Genomic DNA, 17,195 nt, shown 5'->3' on the forward strand with positions numbered 1-17,195 from the left:
CTCAGGGAGTGGAGGACTACAAGGAATAACCACGTTAATTAGGTGGGGCCTAGTTTGTAGTTTCTGTGTCTGCAGAGAATAGATGCTTAGTGAATCTTGCTGCTTCACAGCAGCTTCATAACAGCTAAAACAAAACAGCTCCTTCATAAACAGGAAAGCTTCCATGACTAGGAAATCTTATGTCAGTCTCCACAGCAGCCTTGAGTTTTAAGGTATCCAGACATCAAATGACCAAGTTCAGTCAGATGACAACATGAAACTGGGTCAAATCAAGCCGCACAAACGTGTTAAGCAGAAGCAGTTAGTACTGCAGAGCTCTGGTTTGCTACGGCCAAAAGCATGAAAGAACCAAGGTGCTTGCTGGGACACACTGATATTTATGCCACTACACTCAGTGTTATTGACCAAAGCTACATAAGTTTTATTAGGTTAAAATCCACAGGGTTCAAAACATGTGCCAGTAGAAGACTGCTTTGGAATCTGAGAACTCCTAACATGCCCCTTCCAAGAACTGAAATGGAGGTAAAAATGTGTTAGCCTAGCAAAATTGGCTAGACACAGCTACTGCACCATGGGAAGGGTGTAAAGAGTAGTTAACATCAAGCTGATTTACCAAGAAGGAAACTGACTGTGACTGACTCGTTGCACTAGACTTGCCTATTCTGCTAAATCATGCTGCTACCCCCAAATTATCAGAGTCACAGTACACTACCACAGCCACTGCGTCAGTAACTTGGGGGCAGAAGTTCCAGAGAAACTGCCTACCTTGTTGATTAACAGTGGAAGATTTTACTTTGCGCTTGATCTGCTTCTCTTTCTCAGGATTTTCTCTCGTGGAGTTATTCCTAGCGTTGGGATTCAGATCAGACTGACTGGGGATTGATACAATATTCTGGTTCTTGGAATGTTTGGTTGAGTTCTCCAGGACTGGAAGGACAAAAGAAAAAGAAAATATTCAAGTTAAGTAGTTGATACCTTACCTGTCTGCAAAGGAATTCATGTTCTGCTACCAACAGCTTGAATCAGTGGTCTAGAAGTGAGAAAGCCTCCTAGATAAAACAATAGAGCCCAGCTTGTTCGGTTTTCCTCTGAAGAACCTCAAAGACCCAGCAGCTTGAACATGGAACCAGTCTTAACCAGGACAAATAGAGCAGATTTCCTAAAAGCAAGTTTTGGTTAAACCTATTCACAGCTGAAAAAATTCAAAAAGAAAAAGAAATCAAAAAGCAACTTGCCTGACTTTCCTGACCCTGCAGGAGTATTAGGCTTTGTAATTAAGGGCTTTATTGTCAAAGGCTTTGCTCCTGAGGAAGTTGACGGTTGCTCTGTAACAGCCATATCTGTTACCCCCCTATTGCTCCTAGTCCGCACCAGAGAAGAGCTCTCGGCTGCTTTCCCATTCATCTGAGGTGAAGCATGTCTCAGTGCAGTTGACCGTGCAGGTGCAGAAGATGAAGAGGTGGCAGAAGTTTCTGCTTTCAGCGGAGGTTTTATTAAACGCCTCTTCCTTTCAGGGCTGTAAAAAGAAGTAACAATTTGTATACTGGAGGACCACTTGTATTTTACAGGAATAAGTAAAATTAAATGCTACTGTCTGAGACTGTGGGAATAAAAAAATTGTCTCTGTATGAAGAATGTTAAAAATATGACATTTATACTGTGGAACTTATGTAGTTGTGAGCCTCTGAGAAGTGAATCTGCACAATAAATGCTCTATGTGACAAAGCATGATGCCATCACTATCCTCATGATGCTCTTCTACTGTACATGTTTAGCAGTTATTTTGAATGTTAAGCACTTACACTAGGGTAGCTCTAAGTAAAGTTTAAAACTCTTCCACATCATAGGGCCTTGCATGTCAGAGCTACCATTCTGCAATATAGGGAATAGTAAAGGAAGCATTAAGGAAAAAAAAACAACAAACCCACAGAGTTCTGCTGTTTAGGTTTGTCAAACGCGAGCAGCAGTTCACAACTGCTGCAAAGGAATTAACCTACCTGGACGCAACACTACTGGAAACTGAGCTGCTTCTGCTTCTTTTTTTCCTTCTTTTCTTTATTGTATTCCTTTTGTGGAAGCGCAGGGCGGATTTGTAATCAGATAAAATAGAGCTGATGTGCTCTTCAAAGAAAGCAGAAAGGCGCAAACTCATGCTGTAGATCTAAAAGAGGAAGGCCAGTCAACAAACACATTCTGTACTCTCTCCAAGCATCGTTTTACTGACTTGTCATTGAGCAGTAGCTAGGAAAGAAAACTGATTAATATGGAAATGCCTTCAGAAAGTTTACAGTCTGTCTCAACAAATTTGCACTAACATGTGTGAGTTTGCTTTAACCATTTGCATGGCTTGAAAAGTGTGTTACAACTGAAGATCACACTCAGAAGGAAGCATCACAAAATCCATCTTTCCTCAGCAGTCCCTTCTCAACTGTCTTTCCAGAATGCAGCCTTTCTAGCTTCAGCAGAAACCAGAGATCCTTAGTGCAATTTTACTGTATCGTACCTAGGGTAAAGAAATCTTTTCTTCTGTATAAAGTCGCATCCTTATATCCCATATTTGAACACTCCTCTTATGGATAAATTGATACTAGCAGTGAGTTGGCTGTACTTGGTACAGTAAATGTATTAGAATTATGTAGCTGCACTGCTTTTTCCTCCCTAACCCTGATGATTTACAGAGATGCCCTCCACTTTAAGCTCCATTTCGATCACAACTAATTGTTTGACCAGAGTTGCTATTAATTCTAGAAGCAAAACACACAGAAGTGACTATCTATGCAGAGCTTTGTAAGAGGGATGAGCTGGTTTGATCAGAAGTTACAACAGGCTGATAATCACTAGGGTACTAGAGATAAGATCTGGGGGAAACATGAGCAGTAGGGAAAGATGGGATATAACAGATTCCAAAATAAAGAAGGAGTTCCATTCTCCTTCGTTTGGCCTTCTGGGATGTCCTGGCCATACGTCACAGGATTCTGAGCCCATGTGTAGCAAGAGCCTAGGTAGCTGGCTTGGGCCGGCACCAGTCTTATGACCAGGACGGTGCTGTTCCTGATGGGGACGCCTACCTTAAGAAGATAAGTGGCTGCCACTTGCTGGTCAGTTGGATAGGGTGAGTATAACCCGCTCTTTGATCTATAGATTGTCGTATCCCTTTCTCTCTATGGTTTCAGTAGTTGAGCTATCAGCATTGTAGTTTCCTATATAGCTTCCTCTTTATGGTTTTAGTATTTGAACTATAATAAAGTGTCGAAACTGTACGCAGAGCGGGGTACCCATGTGTGGGAGAGTTCCCTGGTCCCCAAAGAACTCATTGGAACAACATTCTAAAAGTGGACAGAGCACCTTCCCAGAATACTAAGCCTACCTAATGACACACCAGACAAACTATCCAAGTACCAAACTCTACATGCACTACTGGAGACCACAGCCAAAAATATTTCAGGAGAAAATCCACTAAGTACTATATAAAAATGTCTGTCTAATGTCCCAAGGAAAAGAAGAGCTGTCAGGTTTAGGTTTACTCCTCAAGTAAGCATCAGTATTGTAGATTAAGAAATAGCACTGAATGCCAGGTCAGAGTGAAAAAAAAGGTAATCTTTCAACAACTGTTGTGTGCACAAAAAGCAGTTTCTGGATTATTAAAGTTCTTGACATCTGAACCTTCCCCCTTTAAGTAAAAGAAAAAAGAGCTACAAGTTTACTACTATAGCAGTCTGTTTTGAAGTAGCATGAAAAAATAACCACACATCAGAAGAATCTGTGTGGCCATACATATATGAAATGCCAAATACTCGCCTGTCTAGGTTGAAGGAGATCAAGAGGAGAAAGAAAAAACACAGAAGAATTCAGACCAGCTCAGAAGGCCTTGCCCTTTGATGCAAATGAGAGACAGGAGTGATATTTACATGGCCCAAACAGTGAGTGAGACTACCTGTTACTGACCAAAGAGATCAATCATTGATCAATCCTCCTTGCTGGTCACCTACTACAGGATTCATCCCTGCATTTTAAGACAATAAAGTCTTAGTGATTAATTTTCTATTTAGAACAGTCACCCATAAAAGCTATTATTAATTCTAGTCTAACACCTAATGCACTTTAGAAGAAAGCTACGCAGAAGCCTGGAGCATGTTTAAGCAGACATTAATAACTTTGACTGCTGACAGTTACTGCACCTGCAAGTGCAAGAAAGAATTAACTCTACCATGGGCAGGGCATTTCGGCACCAGCTCAGTAAGAACGGTTTTGTAAGCTCATGCTTATGTAAACAGCTCTGTTTCACAGAAATCCTAAGTGCTTCCTTACAATCTCACTGCACACTGGTGAACAGCACAGAATTTCATCATCCTCTGCTCTCTATATCTGGATATTTCAGTTTGGAGCTCTGTGTGTGCCCATCTCTAAAAAAAATCTAGTTTCTTCTTCAAAATATCACTCACTACTGTACCCACAATCATACTTCTGCAGATCTTTCCTGCAATGTGGTTCTCCCTTTAGCTCCACTTTCCAATATTTACTTCTGAAGCACATCTGCAGAACATCAGAACTTAAGGCATTTGAAGAGCATACATTCCTTTCCTTTAAAATACAAAAGCTGTAATATTCATGTTTTGAGATCAGAAACAACCAAAATCATTGTTAAAGAGAAGATCAAGTCTTACCCTTGATCTTTTACTTGGTGTGTAAGCCTTGGAATTGCTGAAAATAAGTCTCACATCTTTACATAACTCCATTGGTGACTCATAGTTGCCAGCTTCCAGTGTTTCTCTAACAGTAGCAAAATCCATAGGAGTATCAATAATATCTCTATAATCCTGTGAAGAAATAGCAAAGCATTACATTTCCCCCCTCTTGCAAGTCTTAATGTATAATTTTAATTAGGATGCATTTGATAAACCTGTTTAAATGGATATGATAAAGAGGACAGCCAAAGACATTTTGCTCCTTTCTAATCATACGCCGTACGATTCCCTACAGAGGTACTCAACAGGATTGAGGTTAAAAGTTAACTGAGAGAAAATTTAATTCATTTTGTCAACAGATTTACTGAAATACCAAGCTCAAAATTCTGTGTCCTAAGGGCTGTATTACTGAACACACTGTCACAAAGGTAAGTCTGATATGAAAGTTTGGCTTAACAGCTCAAATTTGGTACTAAGCTTAACACTGTTTTTTTACATATTAGCTTTAAAATACGAAGCTTTAGCATTTGAAGCACATCTCTGTTGAAACCTAAGCAGTTTCTCAAATGAAGACCTGAACAATTTAGGAACAGTACTGTTAATGAAAGCTCCACAGGCTGCAATAGGACCCTGTTCAGACCACTGATGGAACTGTTTTTTTCTAGGCTAACGATGCAAGAAAGGAAGGAGAGGACTCCATATGGCAAAAAACCTTAAATGTCAAAATTAACCAAAAAGTTAACTTAATCCATTCAGGCAAGTAGAATCATCTTCTGAATGCTAAGCAGGTTTGTGTCACCAGGGAGCAGTGTTTTGAGCCCAAGCCTAAAGTGCTCTAGAAGCTCATCTCAGCATCTCAAGGGGGCACTTCTGGTTGGCCATGGCATAAAGTTTAAGATACTTGAAAAATAACGGTACCAAATGGCTGTAGAAGTGTCAAGACAGACTTAAGAGTGATTTCCTAAAGAAAAGCATTTCTCTAATTGAGATGATTAATTTCCCCCAAGTTAATCACTTTAGAATGATATTTTAGAGAAAAACATAAGATAAGCATGTAAAACCTTTGTTTTATTGGCCAGAAGAGATCCAAGGCAACCACAGTTTCATGTTAAAATATTCTGTAGTTACAGATGGCTGCTCACGGCTATCTGAACTCCACTGCAGTCACTCAGGCAGAAAATGAAAATTGGGAGAGTCATTGTTCCTGCAGTTCTCCACTGAATACCTTTTGTGCATCAAGCACAGATGACTGATATACAAATTGCTTTTAGCTTTTATACTTTTGAAATGAAAAAAAGAAGCAAAAAAATTATCTGTGACAACACTTGTCACAGGCAATGATCAAACATATGCACTTTTCTCTCAGAAAAGATGCATCTTAATTTTAAAAGCTGTAATTTACTTAACAACATCAGCATCCCTAAAGATAGAACAATTTGCAAGTACTTGAGAGCAGAGAAGCACCATTTCTTTCAAATTACTTTAAAAAGACAATAAACATTATTATGAGGTGACAGCCAAGAACTGCAAACAATGTCTGTCAATAGAGCTGCCTGAAGTTCCAATTAGAGGAGTTGGAAAAATGGCCACAGCTGGAGAAAAATCCCAACCCGGCACCTAACAGCTGCATTGTAACCAGCCCTCCCGGTCCAAATTACTCACCGGATATTCCAGGAGATCCACTGGCTGTCGAAATGGCTCAGAGTCTTCACACTGAAAAATGAGATTCAGCAGCTCCTGGCATTGCTTCTTCCATGACTGAATGTCATACGACTGAGCTCTGTTACGCAGCCGCCGCTTCGGCTGATGATCCTGCAATGGCAACGTTGTCTGGTAGCTATTAAATACATCAGCTGCTTTTACAAAATCTAATGGAAAAGGTACCCTGCAGGATATCAGTTCTAATTAATGAGTTTGTGACATGCAGCAGTACAGACAAAAATGCTTTTACACTTTGGGCAACATGTCTCCAAGTTTAAAACTCCCCAAAAGCTGATGTTAAACAACGACAAAACCATTTTTTGTTTCAGTTTTACATATGTATTTACAAATGTATTTCTGAGTATTTATAGCACTATAAATCATTAACAGATAAAAATTGAAGTGTTTTACCTTTCTTTTTCTAGTGGAAGTTCCTGGCACATTTGTATCTTTCTCTTCTTCCTTTGAGCAAGATAATGAGTCGCATAAAAAGGTTAAAAAAATATAAGCATATATGAGTAGGTGAGTTCTTTTAGAGTCTGATCTTTACAGTCCTGGCCCTGTCCCTCTGGGAAACATTTTATATGACCATCAGTTTTAAAATCATAGAATGGTTTGGGTTGGAACACACCTCCAAAGGTCATCTAGCACAATCCCTATGCAGTGAGCAGGGATATCAGGCTGGTCAAAGCCTTATTGAGCCTGGCCTTGAATATCTCCAGGGATGGGGCCTTAACTACCTCCCTGGGCAACCCATTCCACCAATTTCAATCTCGGAATTCTATGCAGCATCTAAATTCCCCAGCAAACTGTTAAATCCCTTAGCATTAAAGAAAAAGAGGCTTGATTTTCACCTAGTTCCCCAGATGATGAAAAGAAATATTTAACTTACTGGAAAGTATATCCCACTCCCTTACGGTGACTGAAAACGGTACTTGTCTATTCAGGAGGACAGAAACAGTGGTTCTGATTCTCCAGTCTATGAATACCAACATCTAAGACACAACCACTTACCTCATCAGAGTCAGACAACACTTTCTTCTTCATTGCATTGTATAATGGAATTACATCATAGCAACTCTGGTCTCTGTGTAAAAAGAAACACATACTATCATTTATTTTCCATCTTCGTCTATGGAATCAGCTATATTTTGCCTAGTATAAAAGGAAATGTTCATGCACCCATTTCTAAATCATATTATTTAGTGCTAGATGAATACTAAGAGGACTACACCAATAAGCAAGCAAATCTTCTGCCCCCCCAAAAATGTAAAATCTTATCTGCACTCTGTATAATGTAGATCACTTAATGTTTTAGATTTGGGAATCATAGTAATTTTCCATGCAATTATTAGCAGCATTAGCAAAACTGAATCTCATACATCTAAAGGGCTTTGGGGCCCCATCTAGCTTTGTAAGAAACACTACAGTGGATGTAGTGTACAAAAGTGCAATTTAAAACCTTAGCATCCACCATGTCAGACATTTGAAATGTAAATGTTTATTTGTGCAAGGACTAACAATGTTATTGTTATTGCCTGCATAATTGAATCAGAAAAGCAAACAGTGATTTTCAATTCTTGTACAACAGAGCAAGCTCCTGAACTAAAGTCCCCAAAGTTGTTTTACTGTGTAGCAATACAAGCCACCAGAAAAAAAGAGTAAACATTCTGCACAGGAATCATAAGCTGCAATACAGGTTACTGTGAACAGCTTGAGGAGAAGGTGAAAACCCAAAACCAACCAGGCAAGCAACACCTTCCCCCATCTTCCCTATTTGCTGTTTTTTAAGACAACTTAGCTGCCTTAGTGTTAGAGTCTCAAAAGGATCTAGAAATCTTCCTCTCTTTAGAGCCCCAAGGTTTGTCTTACATGGCCTAGGCCTTTTACCTTGCAGTTAGAATCTACTTTTTTTGAAGTCTGGGCTTTATATGCATTGCTAGTTAATTTAAATGACTCTATCAATAAACACAAGCTATAGGCCATTATTAAATAAGAATATTCGTGTGTTGCACTAACTTAGCTAAGCTAATTAAAAGCACAAACTTTGAGAAACCCTGAGCTGCTTAATTAATCAGAAAAAAAAACATGCAGGACAAAATTGTTGAACAAAATCAGTAAGAGAGAAGCCCTTTAGATACATAACTGTTACTAAAAGTGTATTTCATAGAAACTTTTGATCTCTGAAGCAGTTAAGTATTTTTCACTCTCCAGCCAGTATCACAAATGGTAGACACTAAATACCAAAGATTTATGTATGGAGTCAAAGCCCTACGTTTACAAATGCCTTGTGCAGCTGCAATGATTTTAAGAACACACAAAATAAAGAACAAGATTCAATTTAGCAGTGAGAAACAGAATCACTAACATATTATTTTTGTTAATCTGTTGAAGTATCCTGCTGTTTCTACAAGGAGAGAACAGCGTTCACTGTGAACAAGCAAATTAAGACAGTGGACGATTTAAGCTCTTCTTACAAACTTGAGATCTGCAGATGTGTCAACTGAATGAAACTCCAAAACATTTTGTCACCAGGTTTTTCTACAGTCAACAAGACCATTTGAAAGACAATTACTATTTCTGTTGACTACAAAACCTTCAGTATTTAATTTTCCTATCAAATACTATTTTTAATTGTTGCATGAAATGTAAAAACTAGAATTAAATGCCCACAGTTATGTTAACACAGGCAGTATTCGAACTCAAAATTAGAACTCCTAACTTACCTATAAATACATCTTTCAATCCATGAAAATATTCAGCCCCATTTTTATATGCAGCAGAAAGTCTCTTGAAATAAAATGTCATGCCAATCTATGCCAATCAGCACACAATAAAACTTCATCTTGTTTTGCAAACTTTGGTATTCACTGCCAAGAGAAACTCTATTCTTCTCTGCCCCAACAGGCAGAAGACAGGCTTATTCAAGCTGCAGAAGTATCACAGAACCACGGACTGTTAGGGGTTTGAAGAGACCACTGCCAAAGCAGAATCACCTAGACCAGATCACACAGGAACGTGTTCAGGCAGGTCTTGAATACCTCCAGAGAAAGAGACTCCACAACTCCCCTGGGCAGCCTGTTCAGTGCTGTCACCTTCACAGGGAAAAAAAATTCTTCCTCGTGTTTTTATGGAAATTCCTATGCCTAAGCTTCCACTCATTGCCTTGTCCTGTCACTGGACATCACCAAGTAAAGCCTGACTCCATCCTCTTGGCACTCACCCTTTACATGTTTACAGTAATGGGGTCACCCCTAAGTCTCCTCTCCAAGCTAAAGACTCAAGTCCTTCAGTCTCTTCTCGTAAGGGAGATGTTTCACTCTCTTAATCATCTCTGTGGCTCTGCCCCAGACTCTTTCAAGGCATTCCCTGAGGTCCTTCTTGAACTGACAGGTCCAGAAACGATATTTGAGATGCAGCCTCACCAGAAACAGAGTAAAGGGGGAGGAGAATATCTCTCAACCTACTAACCACACTTTAAAATTCAGATGTCAAAAGGCTAAACTACCTTGGTAAGAGGCAGGAATAACAACAGACCTATGAAGTAACTCACTTTATGAAGTGTAGTAGGAGATCTGTGACAAACTTGGCAGATTTGACAATAGGGCTTCCGGGTTCATTAAACGTGCGAGTGTTGTGTTCTATGTATCGGACTTCCCACATTAAGGAGGAAAGGCGCCTGCGTAGGGAGGGGAGGGGAAGGAGAGAAAAGAAAAGACATATGTTATATCTAGCAGTGTTTATGAAACAGGAGAAAGAGCCTTATGTACAACTTACAATTTATTATTATCTCATTCGCTTGGTTTTTCTCCTACATTAATCAAAATCCTGCACACTTTGATATGTTGTCCTGTGTGACCAGCAGAAGGCAGCTTGCACAGGCTTCCTACAGGGATTTCTACAAACGGTTTTGAGAATAAATTTGACACTCCTCAGGAAAATTTAGCTGTGGTGCTTCAGCTTTTATTATGCCTTACTGATATACATAATCCATCCTATATCATCTCTTAAATCACAGCTAAGGATTAACAAAATGTCAATAATTATTACTGGTGTACATTTTTCTGACAATGATCAGATTTCCTCACACAGCTCTGATTTAATGAGCTATAGAATAACCACATAACGAAAAATGCAGAAAGGCAAAAACAACTGAAAAAAATCCATCCAAATGTTAAAAAAAAGGCACAATAAAAAAGGAAAATATATTCTATGTCAAATAAAAACTGACAGCCCAGAAGTTACAAATATATACAATCTTTATTTTCATACTAGCTAAACACAATGAAAAGAAATGCTGCACAAGTGCTCTGCAGAGCAAAGCAGGGGATCATTTCACATGTTTAGCCCAGCATTATATTTATGGGTCCAGCATTTAGTTCCACACAATGCCAGTAGTGACTGGAAAACCAATTTATTTTGGTCTGTTTAGGTTTGCATATTTAAAAGCATACAGACAGGCTAAGACTCTCAGTTTAGAAGACAAAAAATATATATATAAATCACATTTTAGGGAAAGCTTTGTGAAAGGCTACCAAAATCATTAATGATCTGAATAATCCCTCCCGACGAGGTAAACAATAGAATGTCCCCGGAAAATGCAACACAAAGTGGTTTGCTTGTTACCTAAGCAGGCCATGGCAGTGCTACAAACAAGTAACACCTGATTTACTGAAGAAGACGTCCTGACTGCCAGCAGTAACTGCTCACTCTTTTGACAAGAGAAACAAAATCTAGCAGGAAGTCCTTGCCACCTCTGACTGCAAAGCAGTATGTTAGAGAAGTGAAAGCTGGATTATTGATATCACCCAATAAACATGGAACATGAAATGTGCATTAGTGCATTATATTGTAAAATAAGAAGATTGGGGAGTTTGGTCTATTTTTATTGTTCTGTTTGGTTTTGCTCACGACAAAGTTATTTTAACGTAGAATCCAATCTTTAATTAGTACATAAAGTACTACGAATTAGCTTTGAAATTTTGGAACAAACAAAATGCTACCCATCTTTACTCAAAACACATATTAGAGTGACACTGATTTTCAAACCAGAAATACCCCAAGAATCAAAGGAAACTAAACCACATATACTTTGTATTTACTGCCTGAAAAATACAGCAAAAGCAGTCACAGTTTAGGAATGTTAAAGCAATGTCAAGAAGTCAAAACTCAGTTTTGTTGCTGTCTTGCAATTTAGAATTTTGAGGCCAATAATTAAAAAAGCCATTTTCTGAGTCATTTTCTTAAATAATAATTCAAGATACATATATTTAAAAATTCACTTAAACCACATTAAAACAGAAACACCTGATATATTTCTCTCACTAAAAAAACAGATTTGGGTGTTGGGATTTTCGTTAAGTTATAAAATAGAAACTTAATTCTTTTGACTGAAAGCCATTTTACTGACCTAGTCCCAAGTCCTGCAATTTGAATCTCACCCTAACAAGTCATTTGCGTAAGTAAGAATCTGAATGACCCCTAATTCTAAAACACACTTTGGAGAAGAGGTAGTCATTCCTTTTTTAAGTTTTATAAAATTCAACCCTAGAGCAAGTAGAAAAGATGAAAGAAGTGGGAAGTGCACACCTGTCCCACCTCCCATTTAGATATTCCAAGGCAAAAAGACACCAAAAAATACAATTGGCATTATATCACAGTAGGAACTGAGACTTGTCTCTAACCTGTAAAATCTGCTTTCCAGTCTTTGTTTAATGGTACTGAGGTCTGTGGGATATGCCACAACAGTGCAATACATTGGGTAAGCCTGAAGATCCACAGGTGCCACAAATGCAGAAGCAATATCTAGACAGAACAGAAAAAAAAATACAAATGAAAAAAACCCCAAACTTGTATGTCACAACAGTCCCTTTGTGGTTTCAAGATGCACCCTCTCACAACATATGCTTTTTCCTTGTGTTTGAAATGCACAGCACTTTCCCCAAAATAAAAACTAATCCAGATACTCAGAACAATTTGTGATACTCCACATAAAATGTGCTTGAAGTGTCTACTGAGTACAAGCAGTGCGGTGACTACTCATTCTGCTGAGCACTAAGCATGGCAAGCACAGGTAAAATGCACACATTTAAAAAGCAGAATTAAATGTATAAATTATGTATATATGAAGACATGCAATTTTGTATTGCTCTTTAAGATGCTGGTTCATTTAATTAGGTTTTATATTGCCCCTCTCCTATTTTCAAACAAAGTGATTAATTAAATTCTTGCTCTCAAAACTACAGTACTATTTCAACATAATTAAGACATGGGGAAAACCCAAATTTAAACCAGAAACACAATCTCCTGGCCCTACCTAACAGCAAAGCAGCCTTCCAAAACCAAACAACCATAATGTAAGATGACTACTGAGCAATTTAACTCCCTGCACCTACACAGTTGTTTCTTTAGCTCCTGTGCTTAGAAGCTTAAGTGCCTCCACATATCAAATACTTCATACCTCAAAGGAAAGTATCATGATACAAAACTAAAGAAAACCTTTAAAGTCTCTCTCTAAAGTCTTTATAACTGCAAATATATTGGTGCTAAACAGATTGCTCTTCTAAGAGCTATTTACTCACCTCTAGGAATGTTCTAGCAAGTGCCACTTTGTACCAACATGCACCGGATAGGCTACAGTTCAATCCCAAACTAAGCAGTAAGCCAATCAACATAATCAAAAGGTCACACACCTCTTAAACCACACAGTGTAAACAACTAAAATTTCATTTCTTTGCAAATAATTCTTCACCATTCTGTAATCTGGATTACTACATTGTATGCACAGTTCCTTTTTTGGAAGCAAGTAGAATCTTATGTAGTATGTCACCAAAGAAGTCATCATGTGGGACATTTAGGTACTAGAAGTATTTCAAATGTAGAATTTTCTGACTTTTTTTGAAACCTAAGTGTCTTAAATTGCTTTGAGTACTTAGAAACAGTTACCAAAAGTGACAAGTGACAACTTGTATATTAAATGTATGACCATTGTTATCCCAAAACACACCTGCTCCTAACAAAACATTCAGAAGTCTTATAATTCAGCCTGTACTCCACTAATGGATCTCCACATCAGACACCCATCTTTGATCATGTAAAATGTGGCAGTGATGTGTTAAACGTTTTAGCAATTAGCTTTTCAGAAGCTGCCTGTAAAGAGTAATTGCTACACAACCAGATAGCAAGTAGCTTGTCATAAGTTAATCAATTATTTTTTCTTTGACACTTTGCACAATGGAGACAATATTGAAGAGAAAAAAAAGCAAAGTGAAAAGGTAAAAACACATCAGCATCCATACTCTCAGAATGTTTTTCCCCTGTATGCCTCTACTATAATATTCTGATCATCATATAGTTTGACATTTTAAACCCAAGAGGAGAATCTAGTAGCTAAACTAAAAAAAAAAAACAAAAAAGGAAAAACAATTAGGTACTTGTTTTTAGGATGTAAAACCTAACACCTTAGCACATGTCAAATTATCTCCTAAAGAGCAAGAGTTACTCTTGAAAAAAAGAGACAGTGAAGGTTTTATATGTACTCATTGTAAGACAAACGTAAAACGTGCAATGAGAAAGTTTTGTTATCAAGAGGCGTAAGTTGTATCCTATCACATTCATTTTGCTAGTGTCAGAAAAACACATGAGCATAGTCTGAGAAACACAACAAACCCAGCTCCCACATTATTCAGGATTTACCCAGAGTCATGAGCTGGTTTATCCCTGCAATAACTCTGTCACACTCCTCGTCCCGGGTTCTGGAACCCCACTCTCCATCCAGAGGCTTGTAGAGCAGTGTTCTGCGTTCATCATCTGTTAAAGGAACACTAGTTCCCAGTTCTTCTGGAAATACAGCTGGAAAGTAACATAAAAACTATATAAAACATAAGGCTTTGTAGCTTGTGTAATACATACACCTGTCATTCGAAGACACTGAACATCATTTTACTAAGCAAATCAAATGCATGGGTCTTGATTTGCTCAGAGACATTTTGGATGTACCCAGTATCATTTCTGTATACTGCTGTATGTTAAACTTAAATCCTCACAACACAGTCTGTCTGCAGTGTCCTCCATGAAATAAGATGTATCCTCTTCTGAACAGTTAATTTCAGAACCAACTAAACACTCCTTTCTCACAGTTAAGAATACGTGTTTTGGTTGGTTGTTTTCTCTAAAATCCGAAATTTTTGATTAAGAAATGATTTTTAATTGTAAACATTATTTTAACATATGGTCAACAATTTTCAGATGGAGTTTAAGATAATGACTTTGATGTTGACATTAAAACATTCCACCTTGTCATAGCTTTGCGAAGTCAAATGCTACAAGTAAGCAAATTCTAAGTGCCTTGACCTTAGCATTCTTGAAGACCTATTACATTTTCTTGAGGACCTATTACATTTGACAATTGATAATGTAACAGCAGCACATTTTCAGAGTATGATGCAAACTGCTTCTCTAAAATATTTTTACTGTTATTTTTTTAAAGGAAGGTGTTGAAAAGGCAGTATTTGTGAGAACAGAAAAATCATTCAGTTTCAGGTTTGATCAGCTGCCTATTAAGTCATGTTATCACCCTAACTTCTATATTTTATTTATGATGAAAAGGTACTCATTAGAGGTAGGTTGAACACAATTCAACTGAAAAAGAATTAACATTAATGGTTACTTATGAGTGGCAGTATTATCAAATGTTTCCTAAAACAAAAAGTGTTGATTCTACTTAATTTTTAAACCATACTATGAAGAAATCTTAAAAAAGGCAACTTAAGCAAGGAAAGAAAAACTACTGCGTCCTTCCATGTGTACGGTGCCCGAGCTAAGCTTCCTACTCTGCAGCACGTCTGCCTGCCCCATGTGCTGAGCCAGGCAGGGAACAAACCCTGATGTTACCAAAGTAGGTGATCCTGCTCTGGCAGGGGGATGGGACTCAATGATCGCTGAAGGTCCCTTCCAACCCCTAACACTGTGATCTTGTGCTCTCACAGACACACGTTGCATCTTCTATGCACTGAATGTCTGCAGGCATGCTGACAGGTGTCAGAAAAGCCATTTTCTTCAAAGCTGGCATAGGCCACAGGTTTATCTTTGATTCTCCCTGACTTTATCAGAAGTTAACTTAAACTGTTCACCATTTGTTCCAAGACTTTGTAACATTTCTGTCTATTTCCAACATACACTTAGTTTGCCCAAATACAGCTGTGTAGTTTTTCACAGGTCAGTTATCTTTATCTGCTAATAGTTTAATGTTTTTAAGTACGGTTATCTAATCCAAATGGTTTGTGGGCCTTCCCCTCACTCCCCAAGAGAAATAGGATTGTTAAGGTAAATCCATTCAATGTTTTTTTTCCCCTTCTTTAAATACACTCTTAAAGAAAATTGTATTATTAATGTACCATACCATTACTTGGTATCAGCTCCATGTCCCAAGGGCTCATCTTCTCAGTATCACCATTGTCCCAGCTTAAAAATAACCACATTTAAATTATCTACTAATATTGCTTCAACATATTTAATGTTTGTAATGTAACATATTTATATACTATAGAGTATTATCATACACTGGTACCATGAGATGCATGACTGAACTTAATGAAAGCAAGTTGTTGTTCAGTTAGTAGTTCAAATGAAATAGTTAAAATAAAAGATTGAAGTTTGCTAACCAGACATTGTAGCACTGAAATAAACTATCAGGATAATCAGGCTGAAGAGGTTCCTGGCTTTCAATTGTTCCAAACCACCAAGCATCATCTATCACTGACCTGAAACGATCACCTAGGCAAGAACACAAGATAATTTCATCAATACAAAGCAAGTCCCTCCAAGAAAAGCAGTTAACTTTGGCTTGATCTTGAACACTGACATCTTTTTGAACACTTGTATCATCAACACTGAAATCTTTCTGAACACTTGTATCATCATCAGGTGAATATGAATCACACTTAGTTAAAAAAACCCACGCAAACAAAGAAAAGAAAACATCAACAAAAGTATTTCTGAAGGCTGCTTTTACACCAAAGGATAGTTAGTTGGCATTAAAAAAACAGTGATTTGCAAATCTATCTACATATAGCCTTATATGAGTTTAGTCCTTAATTACATATAAAATGTAGGGCATTTTAATGCTATTATTTTCAACTCAAATGTACTAGCAACAACACTACACACTCTCTTAAAATAACTAAGCCTCGTGCCATGCTTGTAGAGGAAATATTTTACATGCTTGCTGAGCTGCTCTCCTTTGTTTCTGAAGTGCTGCTTAAATGTAACTCGGTGGTTCATTCCCCTTACTATGCAGGCACTCAGACTGATCAAAGAATAAAATTTATTAAACTTCTTCAAAAGGTTAGCAAAGTAATTTGCTATGAGTTGAAATGGCTTCACTACTGCAAAGCACTGGCCCAGCTGAGAAAAAAGGTCAGAAGCATTAGTAAGAGAAATTACATGTGAGAATTCATGTATTACACAGCATGAGAAATGCTAACATCTTCTGTAACGTGTGCCACAGATTTTAGAAACAGTTTTTTAGTGAAGTATTCAGTTTGCTCAATACAGGAAGAAATGTAAGTAAAGCTTGAGGTTCCAAGAACTGCACACTGTTTTCACAGGACTTCAATGTACACACACTTTGTCAACTACTGTGATGCTGCTTCTCTCTCAATACATCCCCACTCTGGCCAAATGTTTATTGAAGTTGTCAGAATTAATAGGAAGTAAATATATTCTCCAAAATGTTCTGCTTTCTTTAATGCACTTTAAAAAAATAAATATTTAATGGATTGCAAGTATTTCTAGGACAATCACAAAGCT

The 17,195-nt window shown here is 37.8% G+C and overlaps 1 protein-coding gene across 4 annotated transcripts in view; it reads right to left on the reverse strand.

The window, feature by feature from the left end:
• Positions 1 to 17,195, reverse strand: part of PHIP (pleckstrin homology domain interacting protein) — a 105,100-nt gene that overhangs the window by 7,298 nt on the left and 80,607 nt on the right. For 3 of the 4 annotated variants that reach the window (XM_064164246.1, XM_064164245.1, XM_064164247.1), the window contains 12 exons: positions 16,049 to 16,160; positions 15,787 to 15,848; positions 14,082 to 14,237; positions 12,071 to 12,191; positions 9,940 to 10,065; positions 7,401 to 7,473; positions 6,798 to 6,848; positions 6,348 to 6,497; positions 4,665 to 4,817; positions 1,998 to 2,161; positions 1,236 to 1,516; positions 766 to 927 (listed from right to left, as the gene is read on the reverse strand). In XM_064164246.1, the coding sequence (XP_064020316.1) occupies positions 766 to 927; positions 1,236 to 1,516; positions 1,998 to 2,161; positions 4,665 to 4,817; positions 6,348 to 6,497; positions 6,798 to 6,848; positions 7,401 to 7,473; positions 9,940 to 10,065; positions 12,071 to 12,191; positions 14,082 to 14,237; positions 15,787 to 15,848; positions 16,049 to 16,160 (1,611 nt within the window). Of the gene's footprint in view, positions 1 to 765; positions 928 to 1,235; positions 1,517 to 1,997; positions 2,162 to 4,664; positions 4,818 to 6,347; positions 6,498 to 6,797; positions 6,849 to 7,400; positions 7,474 to 9,939; positions 10,066 to 12,070; positions 12,192 to 14,081; positions 14,238 to 15,786; positions 15,849 to 16,048; positions 16,161 to 17,195 lie in introns of those variants that run through there. The other variant, XR_010306997.1, reaches the window with a different exon arrangement.

Source organism: Pogoniulus pusillus, chromosome 25, assembly GCF_015220805.1.
Source record: "Pogoniulus pusillus isolate bPogPus1 chromosome 25, bPogPus1.pri, whole genome shotgun sequence".
Classification (NCBI taxonomy): Eukaryota; Metazoa; Chordata; class Aves; order Piciformes; family Lybiidae; genus Pogoniulus; species Pogoniulus pusillus.